Source organism: Neolamprologus multifasciatus, chromosome 6 (assembly GCF_963576455.1).
Source record: "Neolamprologus multifasciatus chromosome 6, fNeoMul1.2, whole genome shotgun sequence".
Taxonomy (NCBI): domain Eukaryota; kingdom Metazoa; phylum Chordata; class Actinopteri; order Cichliformes; family Cichlidae; genus Neolamprologus; species Neolamprologus multifasciatus.
Window position 1 is genome coordinate 15,176,219 of NC_140444.1, and position 22,478 is coordinate 15,198,696.

Below are 22,478 nucleotides of genomic sequence, written 5' to 3' on the forward strand. Positions count from 1 at the left end.
ATCATGACGCTGCTCCAGATCAGAGTATTACTATTGCCAAAGGCTTTGTTTTCTACATTATACTAAGTGAACTATTAGAGTGTCAAGGGTGGGATAACGCCAGCGGAAAGTGTTACTGAAGCCTGTAACAAGGTGATGTTCTGACAAATGAGTATTCATGAAGTACTCAGACCCCATCCATCTTTGAACTCTGCCTTCATTTGCAGCTCAGCTACACACATTTAAATTTGTGTGACTGCAGCTCAGCGTTCAAGCTATCACCCTGACAAAATCTGTCCCGACAGGAAGACAGAAACACCTGCCGAGCAAAAATAAAAACTTGTGGTAGTTCCTGTTAAAGCAGATCTCTCCAGGATCACATCTGGCCACGGTGACATTCAGAAACACACAGGGAGACTCGAATCACAAGGCGAAGGCTATGCTATGCTACTGCAAACCAGCTGCAGGAAGCGGTTCCTTTAGAAAATCCAATTTGAACAGAAATGTAATTTAATGTTCTCCTGTTAGTCTTTCAACAGCTTTCCGGGTCCAAAACAAGCTGCAAGTCAGGAGTGAATAAAAGTCATTGAGAGAGCTTCTGTGGTTTGTCTAACATCTTGTGGGGGGCTATAAAAAAGTGCTTTTATCCTAGTCCTTCATCTTCATTATTCCCACACTTGTGTTCCTTTTCCTTACTCATCCCTCCTCATTAGTGTCAGGAGACCTTCTGCTTTAAAGCCGGAGGGCAGATATGTGGCTCCTAATGAGCGTTAGCATGTCGATTAATCGCATGCCCACATACATGGGGTACATAATCTCACACGCACACAGGCCTAGATACACGACGTCCTAGGTGCTGAATGCACACAGGCGTGAAATATTAAGCAGTGGTTCTGAAAGCTTCAAAAAAAGAAGGTATATAAATGAGAGCAAGAGCTGACTGAAGACAAAAGAAAAGGCAAAGGCAAAGCGCATATGTGCAGACATTGATCTGTAGACATTTGCAGCGACACTCACCTGATGCTGTATGTATGCATGCACTCTCTCGAGCATGCCCTCGCAGGTGTATTCATAAGGCAGATAAGGCTCGACCTGAGAATCACACGTGAAAACACACAATCATCACCACGTTATTATTGCCACATTTTACTCGCAGTAAAGTGTACTTTTCGTTTTCCTTCCGCATCATTGTTCTCAGTAATTGCAATGAATTGTCTCTTCTCCTTGGTAATTTGAGCTGACGAATGTTTCTATTGTCAGGTTTCTGCGAGGCCTAATCACAGTATGTCACTGCTTGGAAAATCATTAGGCTTTATTTGCATACCAATAGATCATCTCCTCCTTTGATGTGCTGGTTTTATAACTAAAGCACACTTTTGATTGCTCTAATTAGAGATGAGCTGGAAACACCATATATCTTTTGTGTCTCTTGCTAATACCAACATGTTCAATACTTGTTAACAGACTGTCTGACACAAAAGCCGATGAATACGAAATAGTTGCAACTGCAGTGCTGGGATTAATAAAAAAATGAATTTAGCAGATTTCATAAAGTGCTAGACTGCTGATATTCAACAGCCACACTGTACAAAGACACAAGTTCAAGTTTTATATGAACTAAAATGATCCTGTTACACACTCCAACCAAATGAAAACACATTTTTGTATTTCTAACTGTAAACACCAAGCTTTGGAGAGATCGAAGTGGATTGTTTTTATGACCTAATGTAAAGACCTGCCTTTGTAAATGATACATGACTCACTAAATTGCATTTCCTATGTGAAATCAAAGCAGTCTAATGTTCAACCATCTGTGAAATCAGACTTGGCCCATTTCAAGTGAAAACCACTGAGAAGCAAACATGCAGGGATGGTGCAATTTAAAAAGCTACACACTGCAATCTGATCAAAGCCTTATGCTAATCTACTTCATAAGCAGGAGCAGAAAGCAAACATTTGAACAAGGACAGGCACACAAGCGTCCTGCAAAAACAATCAATGGACGTGTCCTTTTTCTAACAGCGTTCTCATTTGCCTTTGCTTAACCAGGCATAGTGACCCAGGCCACGTTCGCATTTACAGGTGTGGCTTTGAGTGGAGCTGGCAACACTGGCAGCGCGTGGAAGCAAAGGTTTCAGGTTTTGGGTGTATGAAGGCATTTAGCATAAAAATGTTTTGCTCTATTTTTATCACATTTGTGTAGTTTAGACTTGTGACCTTCTCTTCTTTAAGTCCTTTCTGATGTAGACTTCACTCAAAAACCAAATAGAATGAAAATCCCTTTTGCATGGTTCGCTAACTGAGAAGAGCTATATGATTTTCTTGGGTGGTGTTGTTGGTCTCATAAATCATCTCCAAACTCTTTTAAAATATGTGCTTAACAAAACCTTCTAACCAACTAGAGTCCAGAAAGCTGTGTTTTTGTTTTTGTTTTTAGCAGTTTTGACAATCACCCCTTTGTGGCTGTATACCTCCACCAATCAGTAAAGTTGGAGAAGTTGGATCATTTATTCAGATTTGGACAAATGTGAAATATTGTGACAATGGAAGTAATCACTTGAAATGAAGGGAACTGGTCTTCTTTTTGGTTTATGAAGGCATTTCACCTCTCGTCCAAGAGGATTTTTTCAGCTCTGAAAACTAATGGGGAGTGCCAGATATTTAACCTGTAGTGGGGCTGTCCCCTTGGAAACAACCCCACCACATCCCAATAATAGTTGACCCTCCCTGGGGTAGTATCATCCAACACCTTCATGACCCCAAAATAAATCCAGTTGCCTTCATTTCAAGCCATTAAGACTACCATGAACTAGATGCCTAAGAACCTACGCAGACCTGTCACAATCAACCTACTTCTGTTTCTGAGTTTGGCATTGAATAATGATTAGGCATCATATCATCATTTTATCATAACAAGTATGGCCAAATTTTTGTTTATTATGGTCAGAGTGACCTTGACTTTTGCTCACCCTATTAAGACTACTTCATGTGAATGTTAAAAAACCACATTTAAAACGCCAATTCCCATAAGACATGGAACAGGGAATAAGAAAAGAAAGAAAGAAAGAGATGGAAAAGGGTTTTATTTGAACATGAGGACTTGTTGGCCAGAGATTGCTTTGTCTTGCATGACTGAACATGAGCCTCTGCCTCACACACGGTTTGTGTATGCTTGCGTGTGCCTTGAATTTAATGGATGTAATGTGCAGGTGAGGCTGTGTGTACTGATACGTCGCATCTTTGCAATTTCGGTGTATGGGTTGTGTTTATGTGTTTGTTTGGGTGCTGGGGGTGGTGCGTGTATATGTTGCATGGGGATGTGTGAGTTTGCTCGGGGCATTGTGCCTCCAGTGAAGGGTGAAGTGGTCCATCAGCTCTTTCTCCGTGGTCTGTCAGTGCAGACGGAGAAGGCACACTAAGTCAGTGTTGCTGAACTGTAGCTTGTCTGACTACGCAGACGAAAAGATGAGAACAGCCTCTCTCACACTCACACACACACTGACAAACACACACACACAGGGCTAACACTACATATATCAGCTTTTGCCTAATCTCCCTACATACCATCTCTAATCTGCAAAGGGCAGACTGCTACAGCATGTTTAAAGGATCATGCAGACAGCTGTCTCAATGTTTCCTGCTTCCCTATAGACCGATGCCTTGTTCGAGTGTTACTGTGACTCGTATACCATATGTAAAATATGTTGCATGTCTTGTGGGATGATGTGTGTTCACAGAGTTAAATGCCAAAAGCGTTATACCTCAGCCATAAATGTATCCAGATCCATCAGATTTCCATCAGATTTGACAATAAATTTAAATATACCTTAGTGTATGCAGAACAAAATTACCATTTATAAATTCAAGAGGCCAGTTTTTGTGATGCCAAAATGGTTAGGATGGTCAATTCTCTAGAAATTCGACTCTGCGTGAAAACTAGTGATTCACAGCTTCACCTCTCCGAGTGTAAAATGCAGTTTTGAACTTCAATAAACATTATTTAGTTTCAGATATAAAAGGTCTACCCCTATATTTTAGAGTAGAAAATATGCCTGCTTGGCATATTGGATTTCTGTTTTATAAAGATTTTGTGACTGTGCAGATGCTTGGTCAGTGTACTCTCCATCTTTCAATTTTTCTGCTCATATAATTCATTTTTTTCAACATTGCACCCAATTTCAATGCTTTCTAAAAAGATTCAGTGTACCTGGCTGACTCTTTAATTAACCCTGCTCCCTTTCTCGGAAGCTAGCGTCCTTAATCTATATCACATTCACCGAATTGAAAAGTTCAGCACTCTGCAATATAACTCTGCTACCTACAGACGGCAAGCTCCCTCTGGAGGACTTGACCACAGCAAAATTATTGTGCTGTTTCATCAAAGTTTAAAAAACTGTTATTAGGCTCACAGCAACAAGAGCAGGTCCAGTACTTGTATTTTATCACAGCTTCAAGGGAAAACAGAATAGAACAAACCGTGCTATCTGTAAGAGTTATTTATCATCGAACGCTATACAAAACTGAAACGTTATATTACAAGGCACAAACCAACTGCAATTTTCCTGGCCACAAAGGCACAAAAGCAATAGGTGGATTAGTGAATGTAGCTATTCTTGGCATGTCTATGAAAACATGTTTGTTAAAACAGAGATGTCCCTCTTTCAGCATGAAGAGAGCTTATACGAGTGAAAGAGCACCCAGTCATGGTTAACCTCATTTATACACAGCAATGCATAATTTAACTCAGTGTAACTAATTAGTGGACATAACAGGATAAATGGTTATGTCTTTTGTCTTTATGAATTCTTTTTTAAAGCACTGTTATATGTGAGCACCTTGGTCCTCATGATTTCCTTGATAGCAGAGTCAAACTCCACAGAGTTGTTGTAGTCCACTGTCATGACGTGAGGTCGGCCAATGTACTGCTCTGCGTACGGGTGCTGGGAGAATACCTATAGAAAACAAATGCAGTGTACACAGTGACAGCTCTATAAATAAATATTTTGCAAATAAATAACATCTCTCCACAAAGACAACACTTTTAGCTGCAGAAAAGTCAATTTGTCTGTATCAAATGAATACTGTCAATCATTATTTTGTACAAAGACACATAAAAATAGTTATACTGTGTCCATTAGTGTGGCAAAAATGCAGTCTGGATCTAATGTTTGAGCCACTGCTTTAATGAATCTGTTGGCAGCATGACTGATTGTGGGAAGATATACAAATAATGAACCTACCTCTCTTGATGTGGGCTTGCCTCGGAAAAACTCGTGATTTAGTGAGCTGTGGGGTGGGTTGAACTTGGGCTGGAGGAAAATGCAACCGTTGGCTATAGCTTCAAGAGGGGCCGGGCCCTCGTATGGGAAACCAAAACCAATGAAGAGCTAGGAGAAAAAAAAAAGATAATTCAGGGATGTAATTTAGTGATTGTGTAATTTAAAAGCAGAAGAATTTAGTTTAGAAGTTAGAAAAGCAGAAGAAAAGTTTGTAAACACTCTGTCCATTAAACAGTGGTGACAATAACCACAAAGTTCATGCCTTGGCCTTCCGCAATAATTGCTGCAGCTCGTGCTGGGGCAGCAGGCCGTGGTTCTTCACAAAGGCTGGGACCTCTGGAGGTCTCTGGGTCTCATAGTAGACTGTGCCGTGGACTTCCATGTATCTATGGAGAATCTGGAGGAAACTCTCTTTACCCTGCTGGAAGAAGATGGTTTGGTGAGACTGGTGAACTGCGATGACATATAGATGAGTCGTATAGAAGAAAGAGTGTGTAATAGGAAGAACACCATAAATAGACCATATAAATAATATATATAAAAACCATATAACCATATAAAAATGGTGACCTATTTTTTTTCTTATAATAATAAATATATAGTTAGAGTGTGGGACAGTCATATTAAATTTAGCTGAAGTTTGATATAATGAGGTCAAAATCCGTACTAGTAATCTTTCAAAGACAAAAGCTCAGGCTTCAGACTTCTTTAAATGCTCCATTTCAGGCAGTTTTTTCTCTAATCTTGGCTCTGTATGATGTCGGTCAGTGCATCTGTTCCAAATAACTAAGGCAAACAGCTCTGGCTGTAAACACAGAAGCCCCAGAAGAAAGCTGGATTGAAGGAGGGACTGCAAAGGGAGCTAAAAAGGCTTTCAGGTACCAGTTTAGCTCACTGGTTGAGCAGGTGACCATATGCCACAGAAGTGAAATGCAGCAGCCCAGGTTTCAGTCAAACCTACAGGCCTTTGGTGTGAGTCTTTCCCAGCTCCAAACCTTTCTGTCAAATCTACAGTGCTTAACTATCCAATGAAAGCAAAAATGTCCCCCCCATCCCAAAAAGGCTTGTTTCACACAGTGGATAAAGGGGCTGCACCAAGGCCAAGAATCCAAGAGTACAAATATGAAGGTAGAAATGAGCATCATAGGTCCTCTTTAAAGAACTTGCTCCACTACAGTGTGCTGAATATTTTCATGTCTTCTAACTTATCTGTGTGAATTTGCGTGAGCTACGGGAAGCTTATGCATATGTCATTTTATAAAGCATATGGAAACAGATTATGCTCACATTATTGGTTCTTTTAATCACTATCCGTGCTTTTCAGTTACCTGACTGACTCACTACTCTGGTGGGCAAAACATTACGGACAATAGTGGACAGTCGGTAGTAGTGCAGGACAGTGTTTGAAAGTGTTGCTTTTTTTCCACCTGTCTTGAGCCAAGACTGCTTGGATCATCCATCAATGGAGGAAAAAGAAGATAGGAGGTAAAATTTGTGATCCATATTTTGCTCAGGCAGCTCGGTGACATCTACGTATATCTTGTTCAGAATCCTTCACCTTACACTGATGCCAGGATGAAAGCTTGTACAAACAGCTACATATATTTTCGATCTGGATGGGTGAATAATGCCACTGTGTGAAAGCTGAAGAACAAGAAATAGTTCATTGTTAAAGCAAAAGTAAGTGCTATATAGTAGGGGTGGGGGGAAAAATCGATACTGTGTAGTATCGTGATATTTTGTTTGCTAATAATGTATCGATACAGGGACAGCAGAAATCGATATTTTGTTACAAAAAAAGTTTTTGTGGACTGGAACATGCTCTGACTTCAGAGCATGTTGATCCTTTTTCTGAGCAAGAATCCTGACATTCCTTCACTGTCCAAATGAGTTTAACTTTTTTTTTGGCAGCAATAAACATGAGAGTTTACTTATTTTAATTTAAGACATGTTTTATTTTAATTAAGTTTAAAACTTTTTTATTTAATGTAAAATTATATTTTGTTTGAATTTACTTTCAAATTCTTCAGTAGCTGAATGGGCTGCATAGTTTTCATAAATTGCATAGTTCAGAATAGCTATAATTGTACCAGATGGTTGCGATCAGTTAAGTTGGACTAGACTGTAATACAAACCGTTTAGTTTGTCAACAATACAACTGACTGAAATGAGAGAAAGACTGAGTGTGAGACTTTGATATTAGATAAAATGAATATTGATAAAGTTTACCTTTATGTACAGAATCTGAATATCGCAAAATATTTTTAAAAAATTGCAATAATATCGTATCGTGCGTTAAGTATTGTGATAATATCATATCGTGCGATGTATGGTGATTCCCACCTCTACTATATAGTGCGTTTTGGTGACTTTTACATTTTAGGGCTAGAAAACATCTGTCTGTCACACTAATATTGTATCAGTATAAGTGTAAAGCTGTGCAAATATTTTTCCAATGTCAGGTAAATCATTTCTACAGTTTAAATGAGCCATCCAATAGCACAACAACTATGCACCATTTTGGCTAAATTAAACTGAAAAACGTTCAAAGGATGGATGAAGGACAAAGACCACAGTACTGTTTTTGCCTGCCAGGTGGGCGTGTCCCAGTAGCTCTTATGGGCTCTTTGATTTCCTACTTTTTCTACAGGGGTTAAAAGGAGCAGTCTAGTCTTTTTTTACTCAGTGAAACAAACACAGGGCCGTTAGTTTCATTTGGTTGAATTCTTACTTTCATCTATGAAAAATGCACCAATATACACACCGAATATTAACATGTAGATGAAAACTGCCTTCTGTTTAACCAGCAATAGTTTTTGAGTTCTGCACTCCACTCATCCTATTACCTGCTGTGAAGTTTTCTTCTTTAATTAATATCGACCTTGACGTGAGAAAGATGGTTGAATTTTGATGTGCAAAACAAAACAAAACAAAGAAAAAAAGAAAAAAAGAAAGAAAAAGAAATGAATAAAAATAAAATAAAATGTCAGTAAACTCTGTGGAGAAACATCTGGCAGGCAGGTATTTATTTTGCTGCGCTGAGGCTTGGTTTTAAGCAGGATAAAGCATTGATTGTCCTTATTCACTTACTTACACTTACTTGTACATACTTCTCTCCTTTTTTAATCTAATAATATATACATTACATGCTGAGGGTGAGACAGCCAGAAGGGCAGTCAAGGTTCAGCAGAACGACTGGGAGAAAAAACAGCTAGCATCAGTTAACAACCAAAATTTAATCATGTGAACGGTGCATAACCCCGACTAGAGTATTGACCGCCTGGCGTTAAGCAGCTTACGTTATCCCTCTGCTGTGGCCCCCCTCCCGCGCACACAGAGCCATAATTGGAGGCTGTAGTAATCGATAGCTTCCTCTGTGAGGATTTTCCCAGCCAATTAGGAGATTAGCTCAAGCGCTAAGTGCAGCAGACAACGACAATGAATTAGCAGGAGAAACACAGCTGTGAAAGAGTGCAGATTCCATAACCTGCACTCTCGCTTTGTGACTATGTATGTACAAGCTAGCTGTCTCAGCAGGGAATGGATTAGGAATGCTAATAAATATCTGTTGTGCTGGTTTTTTGTCCCTTACCTAATTAGGTTTTATAAAGATTTAAAAAAAGAAGTTTGTATGTATATATACAGTGGGGCAAAAAAGTATTTAGTCAGCCACCGATTGTGCAAGTTCCCCCACTTAAAATGATGACAGAGGTCAGTAATTTGCACCAGAGGTACACTTCAACTGTGAGAGACAGAATGTGAAAAAAAAATCCATGAATTCACATGGTAGGATTTGTAAAGAATTTATTCGTAAATCAGGGTGGAAAATAAGTATTTGGTCAATAACAAAAATACAACTCAATACTTTGTAACATAACCTTTGTTGGCAATAACAGAGGTCAAACGTTTACTATAGGTCTTTACCAGGTTTGCACACACAGTAGCTGATATTTTGGCCCATTCCTCCATGCAGATCTTCTCAAGAGCAGTGATGTTTTGGGGCTGTCGCCGAGCAACACGGACTTTCAACTCCCGCCACAGATTTTCTATGGGGTTGAGGTCTGGAGACTGGCTAGGCCACTCCAGGACTTTCAAATGCTTCTTACGGAGCCACTCCTTTGTTGCCCGGGCGGTGTGTTTTGGATCATTGTCATGTTGGAAGACCCAGCCTCGTTTCATCTTCAAAGTTCTCACTGATGGAAGGAGGTTTTGGCTCAAAATCTCACGATACTTGGCCCCATTCATTCTGTCCTTAACACGGATCAGTCGTCCTGTCCCCTTGGCAGAAAAACAGCCCCATAGCATGATGTTTCCACCCCCATGCTTCACAGTAGGTATGGTGTTCTTGGGATGCTACTCAGTATTCTTCTTCCTCCAAACACGACGAGTTGAGTTTATACCAAAAAGTTCTACTTTGGTTTCATCTGACCACATGACATTCTCCCAATCCTCTGCTGTATCATCCATGTGCTCTCTGGCAAACTTCAGACGGGCCTGGACATGCACTGGCTTCAGCAGCGGAACACGTCTGGCACTGCGGGATTTGATTCCCTGCCGTTGTAGTGTGTTACTGATGGTGACCTTTGTTACTTTGGTCCCAGCTCTCTGCAGGTCATTCACCAGGTCCCCCCGTGTGGTTCTGGGATCTTTGCTCACCGTTCTCATGATCATTTTGACCCCACGGGATGAGATCTTGCGTGGAGCCCCAGATCGAGGGAGATTATCAGTGGTCTTGTATGTCTTCCATTTTCTGATGATTGCTCCCACAGTTGATTTTTTCACACCAAGCTGCTTGCCTATTGTAGATTCACTCTTCCCAGTCTGGTGCAGGTCTACAATTCTTTTCCTGGTGTCCTTCGAAAGCTCTTTGGTCTTGGCCATGGCGGAGTTTGGAGTCTGACTGGTTGAGGCTGTGGACAGGTGTCTTTTATACAGATGATGAGGTCAAACAGGTGCCATTCATACAGGTAACGAGTGGGGGACAGAAAAGCTTCTTACAGAAGACGTTACAGGTCTGTGAGAGCCAGGGATTTTCCTTGTTTGAGGTGACCAAATACTTATTTTCCACCCTGATTTACGAATAAATTCTTTACAAATCCTACCATGTGAATTCATGGATTTTTTTTTCACATTCTGTCTCTCACAGTTGAAGTGTACCTCTGGTGCAAATTACTGACCTCTGTCATCATTTTAAGTGGGGGAACTTGCACAATCGGTGGCTGACTAAATACTTTTTTGCCCCACTGTAATGTTGATTTCTGTGTGCACAGAAATATATGTTTTTTGTTTATAGTACTTTCATACACATTTTCTTTCATATACAGCACCATGTATTTAAACAGTTAGCTGTATGCTGATGGAATTGTAAAGCCAGTGTTTTATTATTCAACTCTTGGTTCCTTAAATTAAATATTTCCATAGTATCTTCAATCTCTTCATGTAAAACTAAACCAAATTTTTAGAACTCTTTAATGTTATCTTACATAACCTTAACTGTAGATTCCAAACTTCATGACAACTATACAGGGGGTGAATTTTCAAACTCATTAGCTTTAATTGTATTGAGGTTTAAAGTTGCAGCAAGACTGTTTCGCCTTGTTCAGCATTCTGTTGTTCTCCACGGGGTGGGAAGCTGCGCCGTACAAGTACAATATGTTTTAAACCAATTCTTCGAGAGCCTAAATTAGCATCCCCTTCCTCTCCAGTACCACAGTGAATAATGGATGCACCAAGCTAACCAGCAGAGAAATGAGATGCAGCAGCATGACCGGCCAGGAGTCGCACCTGTCTCTCATGTTGAATGCATCCTAACAAAGTTTGTCTATTCCTAGACATGGAAACGATGCAACATTACTCTCCTTTTTTTTTTTACTCTCCTGCACAAGTGTAGGATGTGAGATGAATATAAATTGGTAAAAGTAACACCTTCTTACCTGAAGCTAATGAACACCCATCCGGTGACAAGGTCCCCCACAAGGGAAAAAAAAGAGTGACACAAAGAGAGTAAAGTAAATTGAGGCAGAATTGTAGCCAAACAAGGCTGCAATAATTGGTAGAAACAGCTATGTGTTACATTTACTTCCTTCCTCATCAAACTGTTGCAGACTGTGCATTCATAACTGCCTTTAAGCCCATCTCTCTCACAGCCAACAACCATAAACTAATCTGGGGACTTGTGTGGGCAGACAGTAGAAAGAAATGGCAGCAAACAATGTTTTAAAAATCCTTTTAAAAATGCAGACAACTTTTTCTCAGCTACATTGAGCATATGAACAAGCAGATAGTTTTGGAGAGGAAAATTGCCTGTAAATTGAAGCTATACAGTTGTGTATAAAGAGCCCTATGAAGCAAACTAATGGTGCAAGCAGCTTGGTGCCTTTCTTCTGTTAACATTTCAGTTGATGGTTTAGAGTATTTGGTTTAAAGATTGTGTCTGCATACATGCAGGCTGAAAGACAACTGGGATGTAGTGACAATCTTTCTGCATATACAATGCAACTATTGTGCACTGCAGTATCTCTGGCAGCCACACATTTTGTTTCTGCAATGTGAGTATGACCCCAAAATACACAACTACAACCATGAAGAACAAGCTTGAGTGGCTAACAGAAGTCTCCAACAGATGTTATGCATCCTTTGAGCAATGATTTAAAAAACAAACTAACAAAAGCACGCAGCCTGAGACTGCAAAGAGACATACAATCAACGGAGGCAGCCTTACTCCACAAAAACAGTTCTCCAAGACGCTGAGAACAACCCATCTGCTATAAAAGTACCACGAAAAATTTGTAAAAACCACACCTACTGTATAAGAGTAGTGCTGTAAAGTTAAAGGTTACTTACACCTGATTTCATTTAGTTTTTTTCTCTTTAGTGCACAATGTATGGAGTTAATCTATAAAAAATGAATGATGCTCATTTTACTCTTAGTGTATACAATATGAGATGTTTATGAGCTTATTGAGTGTATTGTACAGGTGTAAACATGTATGTATGTACCTACGACAATATGCTTGGATACATTATATTATATCTACTGATAGTTCTAACAGTATTACATGTTATTTTATTATTATAAAAACTAGGCCTCCAAATAATTACTTCTTCCATGGAGTCATTAGCGGTTACTACTACACACAAAATTCACTAAAACAGAGTTACACTGACTGACTGCCATCTGTGTGTGTAAATTGTTGTCTGTACCTTCCACATGCTGGCTTCTTTCCCATACACTACAGCCATGTTGTTGACTTTGTTCTGTTGGATGCTCCTCTTCTCCGTCTCATTCAGCTCCTCCGAAACAAAGCCCATGAATGAGTTGTCTGGTGTGTGAGCTGAATGTATTTGTGTGTGTGAGTATGTGTGAGCAGCACAGAAAGGTAGGATATTAGTAGATGGAGAGAAAACAAAAGACAAAGAGAAAAAGAGAGATAGGAAGAAAGTTAGTGAGTAAGTAAGTGAACGAGACAGGAAAAAGTACTTTATTTTTGAAGAGTTTAGTCAGCATGTGTGTGGACTCTCTAAGCATTATTAATAGCGATTGTCATAAAGCCAGCTGCTGTTAATGGTAATTGTCTGAGCTGTTTAGTATGGGAATATATGTAATATTTTTTTAAGTACTCGCTGTGAGTTCAGGTATTTCTGATGATCACAACCACCCACGTTCAATCCACGGTTCCAAAGCTACGAGCTCTTATAAAATCATTTTTTTTAGCTCAGCACATTTTTATGCACTGAAGAACTCTAATAATTGGCCAGTAATGCTGCTCTCTCACAAGCGTTGCTAGAGGTTGAATCTGTCATTATAGCTTTGGACAGTGTAAAACGTGGCCATCCACAGTGGGCCACATATTGATGATATAATGACAATGATTTTACAGCCGAGTGCCAGCTGTAGCTAAACAGGTACGACACTGCAGAGAGTTGAACTGTGGAAGCAGAACAGAGCTGATTCTCAATGTTTTAGTCAGAAAGTGACGAGACAGGCGGCAAGGAGAGCTTTGAAAAAGCAGATCAGACATATTGTGTAGCATATAAGAGAACTGGAAAAACTGGAGATAACGCTCCGAAACAACTTGAAGGGATGCTAGAAGCTGCTGTTGCTGAAAATAGCTGTGTTAAACACATTGCTCCAAATTAAAATGAACAAGCAGTCAGACCTGTCAGAAAAGTGAAAACACTGAAATGGAGTCATTTTATTATATTTAGAATGAATGTCAACTAATGACAGGCCTTTGAATGTGTGTCTGTGCACGTATGCATGCAAGCTGGAGGTACAAAAACACCAATTCTCAAGCTGACGGTGTATTCTACATATGATATAAAAATAATAATAATAAAAATAATATAGTACATACGGAACATAGTCATGTACTGCCTTGCATTGAGGTTCCAGTAGCCCCAGTTGGTCCGGTAGCCATGCAGAGTTGCATACTCCTCGTGATTATAAGCAGGCTCCGTGCCAAAGGTGTCAATCACTCGAATATGACACCTACAAAGAAAATGACAGACTCAGTTCATGTGTAATCCTTCACTACATTATTTAAAAAAAACCACAAAAAATAATTAAAATGTCAGTATATTTTACTTCAAATGGTCCATGAGTTGTTGGCGGCTGTTAAAATGTGCCTCTTTGTCATTTCAAGTCAGTAAATTTCTGAATTTGCTTTAACCATTATTTAATTTGTAACATAATGTTTTCTAATATGAAGCAGGATAGCAGGAGGATTTCTTGTCTGATCTTGGTGATGTCTGATAAGTATGAGCTCTGGATCATTTGTAGTATCCAGACTGAAGTTTGTTGGTGAATACGTCACAAGTCTTTCTGGTTTTCCATCTTTGACAAAAGTCTTACTGGCACTAGCTGACAGCCATAGATGAGCAATCAAAAGTTTACACTTGAAATCACCTGGATTGCCTAGCTAAAGCTACTTTCGTCTGCTCGCTTGCCACAAGGGGTCAGCAGAGTGGGTAGTGTCGCATGTTTGATTTAGTAGTTTTTACACCAGATGCCCTTTGTGATGCAACCCTAAAGGGGATTTGCATCTCCAGCTGGAATCAAACCAGCAACCTTTCACTTGCCAAGTAAATGTGGTAACAGTTACACCACTGGAGGCACTAATTGCAGTGTCTAACTAAAAATATATAAAATATATTAACCCAATTCTAAAGGGTTCTATAGACCATACTTCATGTTCAATACATGTACAATTATATATTTAAATGCATTTGTGCAGCAGGTCATTCAGGTGGAATGCCACATTAGAGTACAAGGCCATCAGGTTTCTCAAAAGTGAAAGGAGAAAAACAAGCCGCTGTCACTGGAGAAGCAGATAAATAACCAAAATAACATAAGCAACCAGCAGTGTGGCAAGTTTGACATAAAAATGACAAAAAAACAATTTTTAGAGGTCGGAGGTGCGATGAGCTGCTGATAGAGTTTCCAGGTGGATGCTTCGTGGCAAAGCAGTGAAGCATAACTGAGGTTCATAACAGAATCATTCACCACAGATAGATGCGCATGCAGACGCAGAGCTCACTGTGCCCTTGTTTGCGACTGTGTTAAATCTGGCCAGTATGTGGACTCAGGGGGGATTAGAGAGAGCTAAAGGAGCAGAGTCCACTTCCTCAGCTCTGAGTCTTTCCTGGCAGATAACCGCGTGTCTGAGTGTGTAAAAGAGACAGATATGGGGTAATAAAAACATTCTGCATCTGGAGAGCAATTAGAAGGCAAATATTACATCAGTAAAAAAAAAAAAAAAGCTAAACTATTTCCAGCCACGTGACTCTTCTTGTAGCTGTACACATGTAACGATTTTCAGATGCCAGCATTTGTGCATTACGATTTTATTTCAGCTTCGGTTTAGCTTTGTGATCTTATTTGCTTTTCAGAAACTGCAACAGGTTTTTGTCTGCAGTAAAACCCAGCCTGCCAGCTCCTTTCATTTGGCCATTGCCTTTCACATCTTAGCAGGCCCTTGACAAGCAGATGCTCTCCGACGCAGCAGTGAAGCAAACCGTTCACATTTTATGTTAGAGGTTAGGTTTTTTTTTTTCTACTTAAGTTGCTTACAGTGCAGAAATTGGTTTCTCTGGCTCTCCCATGATGGATATGTGTTGAACATTGGTGTAAATAGTGTGTTAAAAAACACTTATTTGCTGTCTGGAAAGCCTTCACCATAGCCTGATAGCTTTTGAACACCAACTGGATGAAATCCCACGTTTTCTACATTGGTTTAGATTATTGCCTATTGTTAACATTTTTTTTGTGCAATGCACTTACATAAATGCATTAAACAAATAAGCTAGAAATGCAGGCTTTAAAGCTTAGAATCTGACTTCCTGCAACTGTGTTTTGGTAGAATACCTAGATGTCTCTTTCGCTCTTTTCTTTTTTTTTTTTTTTTTGCATTTACACAATTTCAGAAGCTTCAGTATTGACAGCATGAAAAATATTCCCCTCTGGGCATTTTATTCTTTTTACAGACAAGGTGACACCCCAATCGTGTTTGACAATTCTCAGATATTTCTGCCAGCTACTGCAGCATCCAAGAGGCCAGCCAATAAAGTGACAAAGTTATAACCTGGAGAGTAACGTATCAGCAAGAAAACAAATAAATAAACAAGAAACGACAAGCAGCGGCACATTGTTCATTCAAAGTTCTGAGGATGGAATTTTGCAGAAACTGTTGTGCTTCTATTTGTAAGTATATCCGAAAGCTGATGATGAATTATTAATAACGAATGTTACTTTCACTCGTCTCTACCCCGTCTTCTTGCATCCCTCACTCCAACCTGCGGCATCACATATCGACCACTCTGAAATGGTGAAAATGTTTCTGCCACCAGATAAGAAGTCCCAAAGGGAGGGAAAAAGTGGAAGAAGAGGGGATAAGCGTAGGAGTAGCTGAGCTGAATATCTATTGGGAGATCAGAGCACTGGGCTAATCTGGGTTAAACGGTTGCTCAGCGAGACTCGCCAGTCATCTGGGGTGAGGTGAATATGGCAGCATGGTTTACTGTCACCTGCAGTCTTGTGATGTAAATGTGATGTGGGATTATAAGAAACTGGGCATCAGTGGACAACACCACCAACATTTAATAATGAATAGTGCAAGCATTAATTCAAGAGCAACACGTTCTACTGAGTGACTCATTTTTATGTTTGAAATATGGATATACTCAAACCCATAATAATCTGAATTAAATCACCAGACTAATGCGATACAATAGTAATTAGGAAAACAACATGTTCTCCGAGTTGCTCCGAAGATATGTTGCTGTGTCGCAGATGTAATGAGCTACCTCAAGATGCTCTATGTCTTTTTTTTTTTAAATAAAATGATGAATACATCTGTGCTTTGTTTGTGTAATTACAATGCCATTTTCCCTGCTAAAGCTTAGACCTCACATGCTGCTCACCACATGCCTCCTGCTCATGCAAGGTGTAATAGTGAAAAAGCGTCAGACTGCAACGGGGGCTCTCCACAGCTCTGTGAATGTAACTAGTTGTTAGAGGTCAGCTGTTACCCAAGATGAACTACTCATCGCAAAGTACCTAAGAAACAGTTTCTGTGTCCTGTGTAACCCTGCGATAATCATTCTCCTTCTTGTGTTTGGTTGCACTTCTTACGTTAAGATTGGGCTCAGTTACACTCGTCCACACATTTTTCAAACAGAGAAGCAGAGATTTGTTACCCAGCTGGCGACCAGCAAACAGTTGGTCATTCACTGACCAACCTCAGTACACCAACAATCAACAGTGAGAAATACAAACTACACAATATTGCTTAAATGGATCTCTCTGAAAGCAGTGAGCTGCAGAGTTATTCACTAATTCCACCCATTTACTGCAATCAGCCCAGAAGCCTCTGCCCACTTTCTCCATCGCAGTTGTTTCCTTTGTTTGTTGAGCTGTCGAGATAAAATCTTAATAAAACAGAATGACGTGTCTAAAACACAACTTATTGATTTTTAGATATAATTGCTATGTTTTTTCTTGTTGTGATTACAACAATTCTGAAATTTGATGAAATCTTTGAACATTCATTTACTTGGTTAATCTACTACACTTTTCAGACAAAAATTCACAACTGTTGACTTCATCTACAGTATTATGTATGTATGCATATGGCACAAATACTGCCCACCCCTATTATAACTGAAACTACAGCACTGACAGTTGCCCATCACTGCCTTTTAAGGAGATTTGTATAAATGAATAGTGATAGAAATTTTCTTGCACCTCAGCAAAGATAGTAATCCTACTGATTATGTGCTACCTGATTGCTCTTTCTGCCTGTATTAGCATTAACAAAATGTCTCTAAAAAGTGCAGGGATTTTAGCAATACCTCCTCATTGATATGCTAACTGCGCTGTATAACACGCACACGCACACGTACTGGTGGTTTCATTCAGTTTTAGCAACAATACTTTGTTATTTGTGTTTTGTTGCAGGCCTCACCCTTGATATCTGCTCCGATCTTGCTCCGTCAAAGCAGTGAATTCATCATGCAGAGGAAATCAATGATGCTGGTCCTATTATCAGATGAGATGGTTTGGATATTACCTTTATCAACTTTTACCATCTTTAACGGCACACGTGCACTGATATACCCTCGAATGTGCACGAGTTCGCACACAGGAGTACGCGTGATTCCAAACAGCACGCCGGACTGGACAGCACCGTCTTGTTCGGGCATAATTAATGACTGTGGATGTTGGTGGGAACATATAACAAAAGTAATTAAAGGGAGTTGAAGGGTCCCAAAGCACAGAACACTTGATTAATGATTCCTTTCAGTGCAAGAGACTCAACTAGACCAGACAAGGTGAGAGAGATAGAACGAGATAGAGAGTGGGAGAGAGCGAGAGCGGGGCGGAGAGATCAGGACGGAGTTAGAAAAGGGGGTGGGAGGTAGGTGTTATTGACCTATCCTGCACCTCTGGGGACTGCTGGGTTAATATTAAGCACTGATCCACTAAGCTCAGCTCTCTGGCTTTACAGCAGTATTAATTAATGGCATATGCTAGATATCATTTACCTGAATGCAAATTTGATTGCATTTTTGAGAGCTGCGTGTTAATATGGATCCACATGGGACTTAATATCCTCTGTTCACTCCTCTTCATACATTTTAAATCACTAAAGTGTATCCTTTCGTGAAAGTGAAGATAGATGTTCCTGCTTCTGTGCCTGTATTGCTGGAACATTCGGATAATTCTTTCACCGCAGCCTCCTGGGCACACAAAAGACTGTCTCCTACAAACACTAAAAGCCACATCCTGTTAGTGGAGGCAGAAATCAAGACTCCACACGGTAATGACGGAGTGAGGAACTGCTGACCTCAGCAAGCAATTAGGTGCTGACTGTCTGTCGGGTGGAAATGCGGGGTTTTGTGTGTAGGGGACAACTCACGAGAAGGGAGACAAATGGTGAGAGAGCGGGAGAGAGACGAAAAAAGGTTGTGTGCTGGGAAAATGGCTCCCCGGCCCACCACTAATCCATTTCTCTCACCCATAATTGGATTTTAAAAATACATGGAGCGGCCCTTTATATGTGGTGCCAGGTTGACTGCAGGTAACTTCTACTCCTCCGTTTTGTGGTATCTTTCTCTCTCCGTTCCGTGCTCCATCTGCGCGCACCATCGCTGTTTTATCTCGTCCTTACTCTCGTCTCCTACTGTTTCACTTTCAGTTGGCCTCCTACTCACACATGCCCTCTCCATCTTTTATCTTTCTTTGCTGCTTCTTTATGCTGGAAGCCAAAACAAGGAAAGCAAAATGTCAATTGCCGTTATCACATGCAGGGGTCAGACAAATGCCAGTTTAGTGGACCAGAAAAAATGATAGTGGGACAGAGGGTAGTGACTGCAAGCTGCTTTTAAGGAGCTGGAAAGGACAAGGCAAAAGTTAGACTTTCAGTCTTGCTTGTTTCTGAGGCAACAACATGAAAGTCCTCTGAAGATAATGTGGCTTCATATTACTGTGCTCTGCAGGAATGTGTAGCTAAGTTTCTTTTCTTCTTCTCCTTCTTCTTTTGTTTTTTTTTTTTTCAAATGCACTGTGGTACTTTAAATTCCTGTTTTGGGTATTTCTTTATGTTTTGTTGCCACGGTCTCATAACTGTCATGGCCTAGTTTTCCAAGTTGTTGAATGTTTGTAACAATGCCAAAAGCCATTAGCACAATTCTTTAACAGCTCAAAAATAACCCCTCTTCCTCTCTCTTCTTCTTTTCATGTTTAATCACCTCTTAACCACTCAGCAAGTCTCTGAGTGCATTCAAACAGCAATAATAAGCTGCTGAAACAGGCTTTGACTGGAAATCGGTGCTCGGATGAACAGATTTTTATGTTCCTGTGGGGTAATTAGTACACGTATGCCAATGACAAGCTTTCAATTTTACATGCACCTCTACTACTGTACTACATGTGCTTTTCATTATTGCTGATGTGCAGGGTAATGGAGCATGACAGGTGATGCCGGTGCCGGCTTGTGAGTATGCATGTTGTGCATTCAACTGCACAGCAACATACAAACTCTAATGTGTTTGACATTTTGTGCACTTTGAGCCTGTTCTACCTGGAAGGGGATGCGTGATTACAGGGACAGCAAGAGTGTTTTAAGTGTGTATGTGGGTGTTAGTGTGCGTCCCTGTGTGTCTGCAACTGTGTGTTTGCGTAACAGTGTGATTTTAACAAGCCAAATGACTTACAGTAAGACACGTATACCTTATTACCAGCAATGATTAATCTATAAACACAGGCAATAAACTCACAGACAGGCACGCACGCACACACTCCACTACACACAGATAAAGCAACACATATATAAACCAACGAAAAGTGAAGATACTCGATCTCAAAGGCACACGCACACACACACACACAACAATGCAGATCGACTAACTTGTGTTTCTTGAGTGAGAGCCCCATGTGTTGCTTCATCTGCTGCAGGCCATGGTAGTCTGTGTAGATGAGGTCAAAGGGCAATGGACCAGTGAGTGGGCAACTGCCTCTGCCTGGGGGCACGCCGAGGAACCTGCAACACAAACACACAAAGTACTCACTTTATACAAGCAGAAAAAAATGACAGACAGCCAAGACATGAGATTTACACTAAAAAACTTCCACAAGAGTGCAGGGGTTGAACTTAAGCTTGGATTCATGCATTCATTATTAACTCACACAAAACCATTTCACTTTGCTTTTGTTATACAATAAAAAGTGTAAGGCGAAGATAGTTTTAAAATGTCCTTGGACAAAAGCTGGGTGACTACAACGATGTCTATGCTTGTCCGGGAAAGACATTCTCTTATCAGAGTTCACAATCTAATTCCGCGGAGTAACGCAAAATCAAATCTTCTATGAAAGCTGAATTTAAAGGTGTGTTTATTGATCAGATAGTACATTACAGGTGATGCTGAGTTCAATCAAAATTATGCAAGTGGGCACTGGGATGTTTTTTGTTTTTTTTGGCAAAACATAATTCAAAACAAATAGGATGAAAAGCTGAATCTGTAATGACCTGGCTGAACTGTCCACAGAAGCACCATCAGCAATAACAACAGATGGTCAATGGTGATGATGTGTTGAGATTGTGTTGAGAATGCCAGGTTATGCTATACAATAAGCACTTATTTGTGCATGAACAATGATTGCTGTGGAGAAATCCAAACGTCAGCATGTCTGTCTGTTGATACACACACTCCTACTAGTTCCCACACACAGCACAAACCAAAGGAGAAAAGATATTTTTTTTGCTGTTCACTGTAGTGTGACTTGTTTTCCATCGTCGTTTGACTCTGTTTCAACTCATTGATTGACTTAGAACCTCTCTGCTACTGTGCCAACAGACCTACTATTGGATATTTGACCTGTGAATGGTCTGCTTGCTCTTACTTAGGTCTTACTTCTGTGACAGATGAGGCCGAAGGCTAATGGAGGCTGTAATACAATTTGTACCCCCAGTGAATTTCATCTTGCTGTGCTAGTTTTACATCGGAGTCTCTCTGGCTACAGTACTTATCCAAAGGGTAATTTTATACTGTTGCAAAGCATGGCTTACAGGAGCTTTGCTGGCAGCTGCTAACTAAAATCAGAGGAGGGTGAAAACATACAGATAAAGAAGCTTGATGCAGTGACTGAATTAAAGGACAGTAAAGCAGAGAATGCAGCATGTGGCTGTTTCGTACAGTATTGGAAAGGGTTGGAAGTGTTTACTCTATCATTTTGCAAATGAGAATCACATTATTCATCCATCCATTGATTCATCCACTGCTTACTGGGGTCTGATTCACAGGGGCAGCAGTCTAAGTGGGGCTTGGGGGACTTACAGAAGGATAGAGGTGGGGTAGGGAGATATTTAAAAGTCAAATAATGTCGAAAAGAAGTTCATATAAAAAAAAGAGAAATATTTAAATTCTTGTAACTGAAATTCAGTTTCTTTTAGAAGAATAGACCTCACCACTGAAAAGTGATGATAATAACACCATAATAACAACAACGTAACAATATATGGCGACGTCCTTACAAAGCCACCGTGTTCTGGGTGCACATGAGCAATACAACTGGCGTGCCTGGCACTTATCAATCCCAAAATATTTATCAATAAAGAGCAAACCTCTTTCCAAAGGATATCCTAAAACATCAATGGGCTTTTTATTCACATTTCCAATATGTGAATAAAGAGCCAATAAGCCTGTCCATCTGTAAATCGGGCACAGAGATAAAAGCTGAAGTGGCACCATTCTGCAGTATTTTAATCTAGGAAATCATAATTTTCAGGTATTCTGCGCCAGAACACCACCTGAATGTAACCATATTCAGCACAGGTGTGCGGATGTTAACTTGAAAGGAATGAAGGCCGGTGGTGCCGGCGCTGCTTACATTGGCCATATTCTGCAAATTAATTTCACACTGTGTGCATACAGTGTCATGCGATGTTATGATTTGATGATCAAAGAATGTGATTAAAGTTTTCAAAATGGTCTTCAATGAACAATGTTTAACTCCGATCTATTTAACTGGGATTCGTTGTGATATTTTGTTTTTGATATTTTTCCCTCCTGTTTAATTGAGTACCAAAATATTCAATACTCATTGTCTTTTCTTTTCTTTTTTTTCCACCATTGTTTTTGCTGTTGTTGAACTTGTCCACTTATTACCTCCACCAGGGAGATTACATTTTTGGTATCATTTGTGTGTGCATGCATGCTTTA

At 40.0% G+C, this 22,478-nt stretch overlaps 1 protein-coding gene and 1 long non-coding RNA gene across 4 annotated transcripts in view; one reads left to right on the plus strand and one right to left on the minus strand.

The window, feature by feature from the left end:
• Positions 1–22,478, minus strand: part of LOC146516677 (alpha-1,6-mannosylglycoprotein 6-beta-N-acetylglucosaminyltransferase B-like) — a 134,025-nt gene that overhangs the window by 25,261 nt on the left and 86,286 nt on the right. The window contains exons 9-16 of one of the 3 annotated variants that reach the window (XM_085162293.1): positions 20,168–20,299; positions 13,616–13,749; positions 12,462–12,592; positions 11,192–11,197; positions 5,521–5,679; positions 5,220–5,366; positions 4,815–4,931; positions 997–1,071 (exon numbers count right to left, since the gene is read on the minus strand). In XM_085162293.1, the coding sequence (XP_085018419.1) occupies positions 997–1,071; positions 4,815–4,931; positions 5,220–5,366; positions 5,521–5,679; positions 11,192–11,197; positions 12,462–12,592; positions 13,616–13,749; positions 20,168–20,299 (901 nt within the window). The remainder of the gene's footprint in view (positions 1–996; positions 1,072–4,814; positions 4,932–5,219; positions 5,367–5,520; positions 5,680–11,191; positions 11,198–12,461; positions 12,593–13,615; positions 13,750–20,167; positions 20,300–22,478) is intronic. The other 2 variants (XM_085162295.1, XM_085162294.1) reach the window with 2 other exon arrangements.
• On the plus strand, positions 15,516–20,979 carry LOC146516678 (uncharacterized). The gene is made up of 2 exons (XR_014874500.1): positions 15,516–15,960; positions 16,107–20,979. It is a non-coding gene; the product is annotated as an uncharacterized LOC146516678 (long non-coding RNA).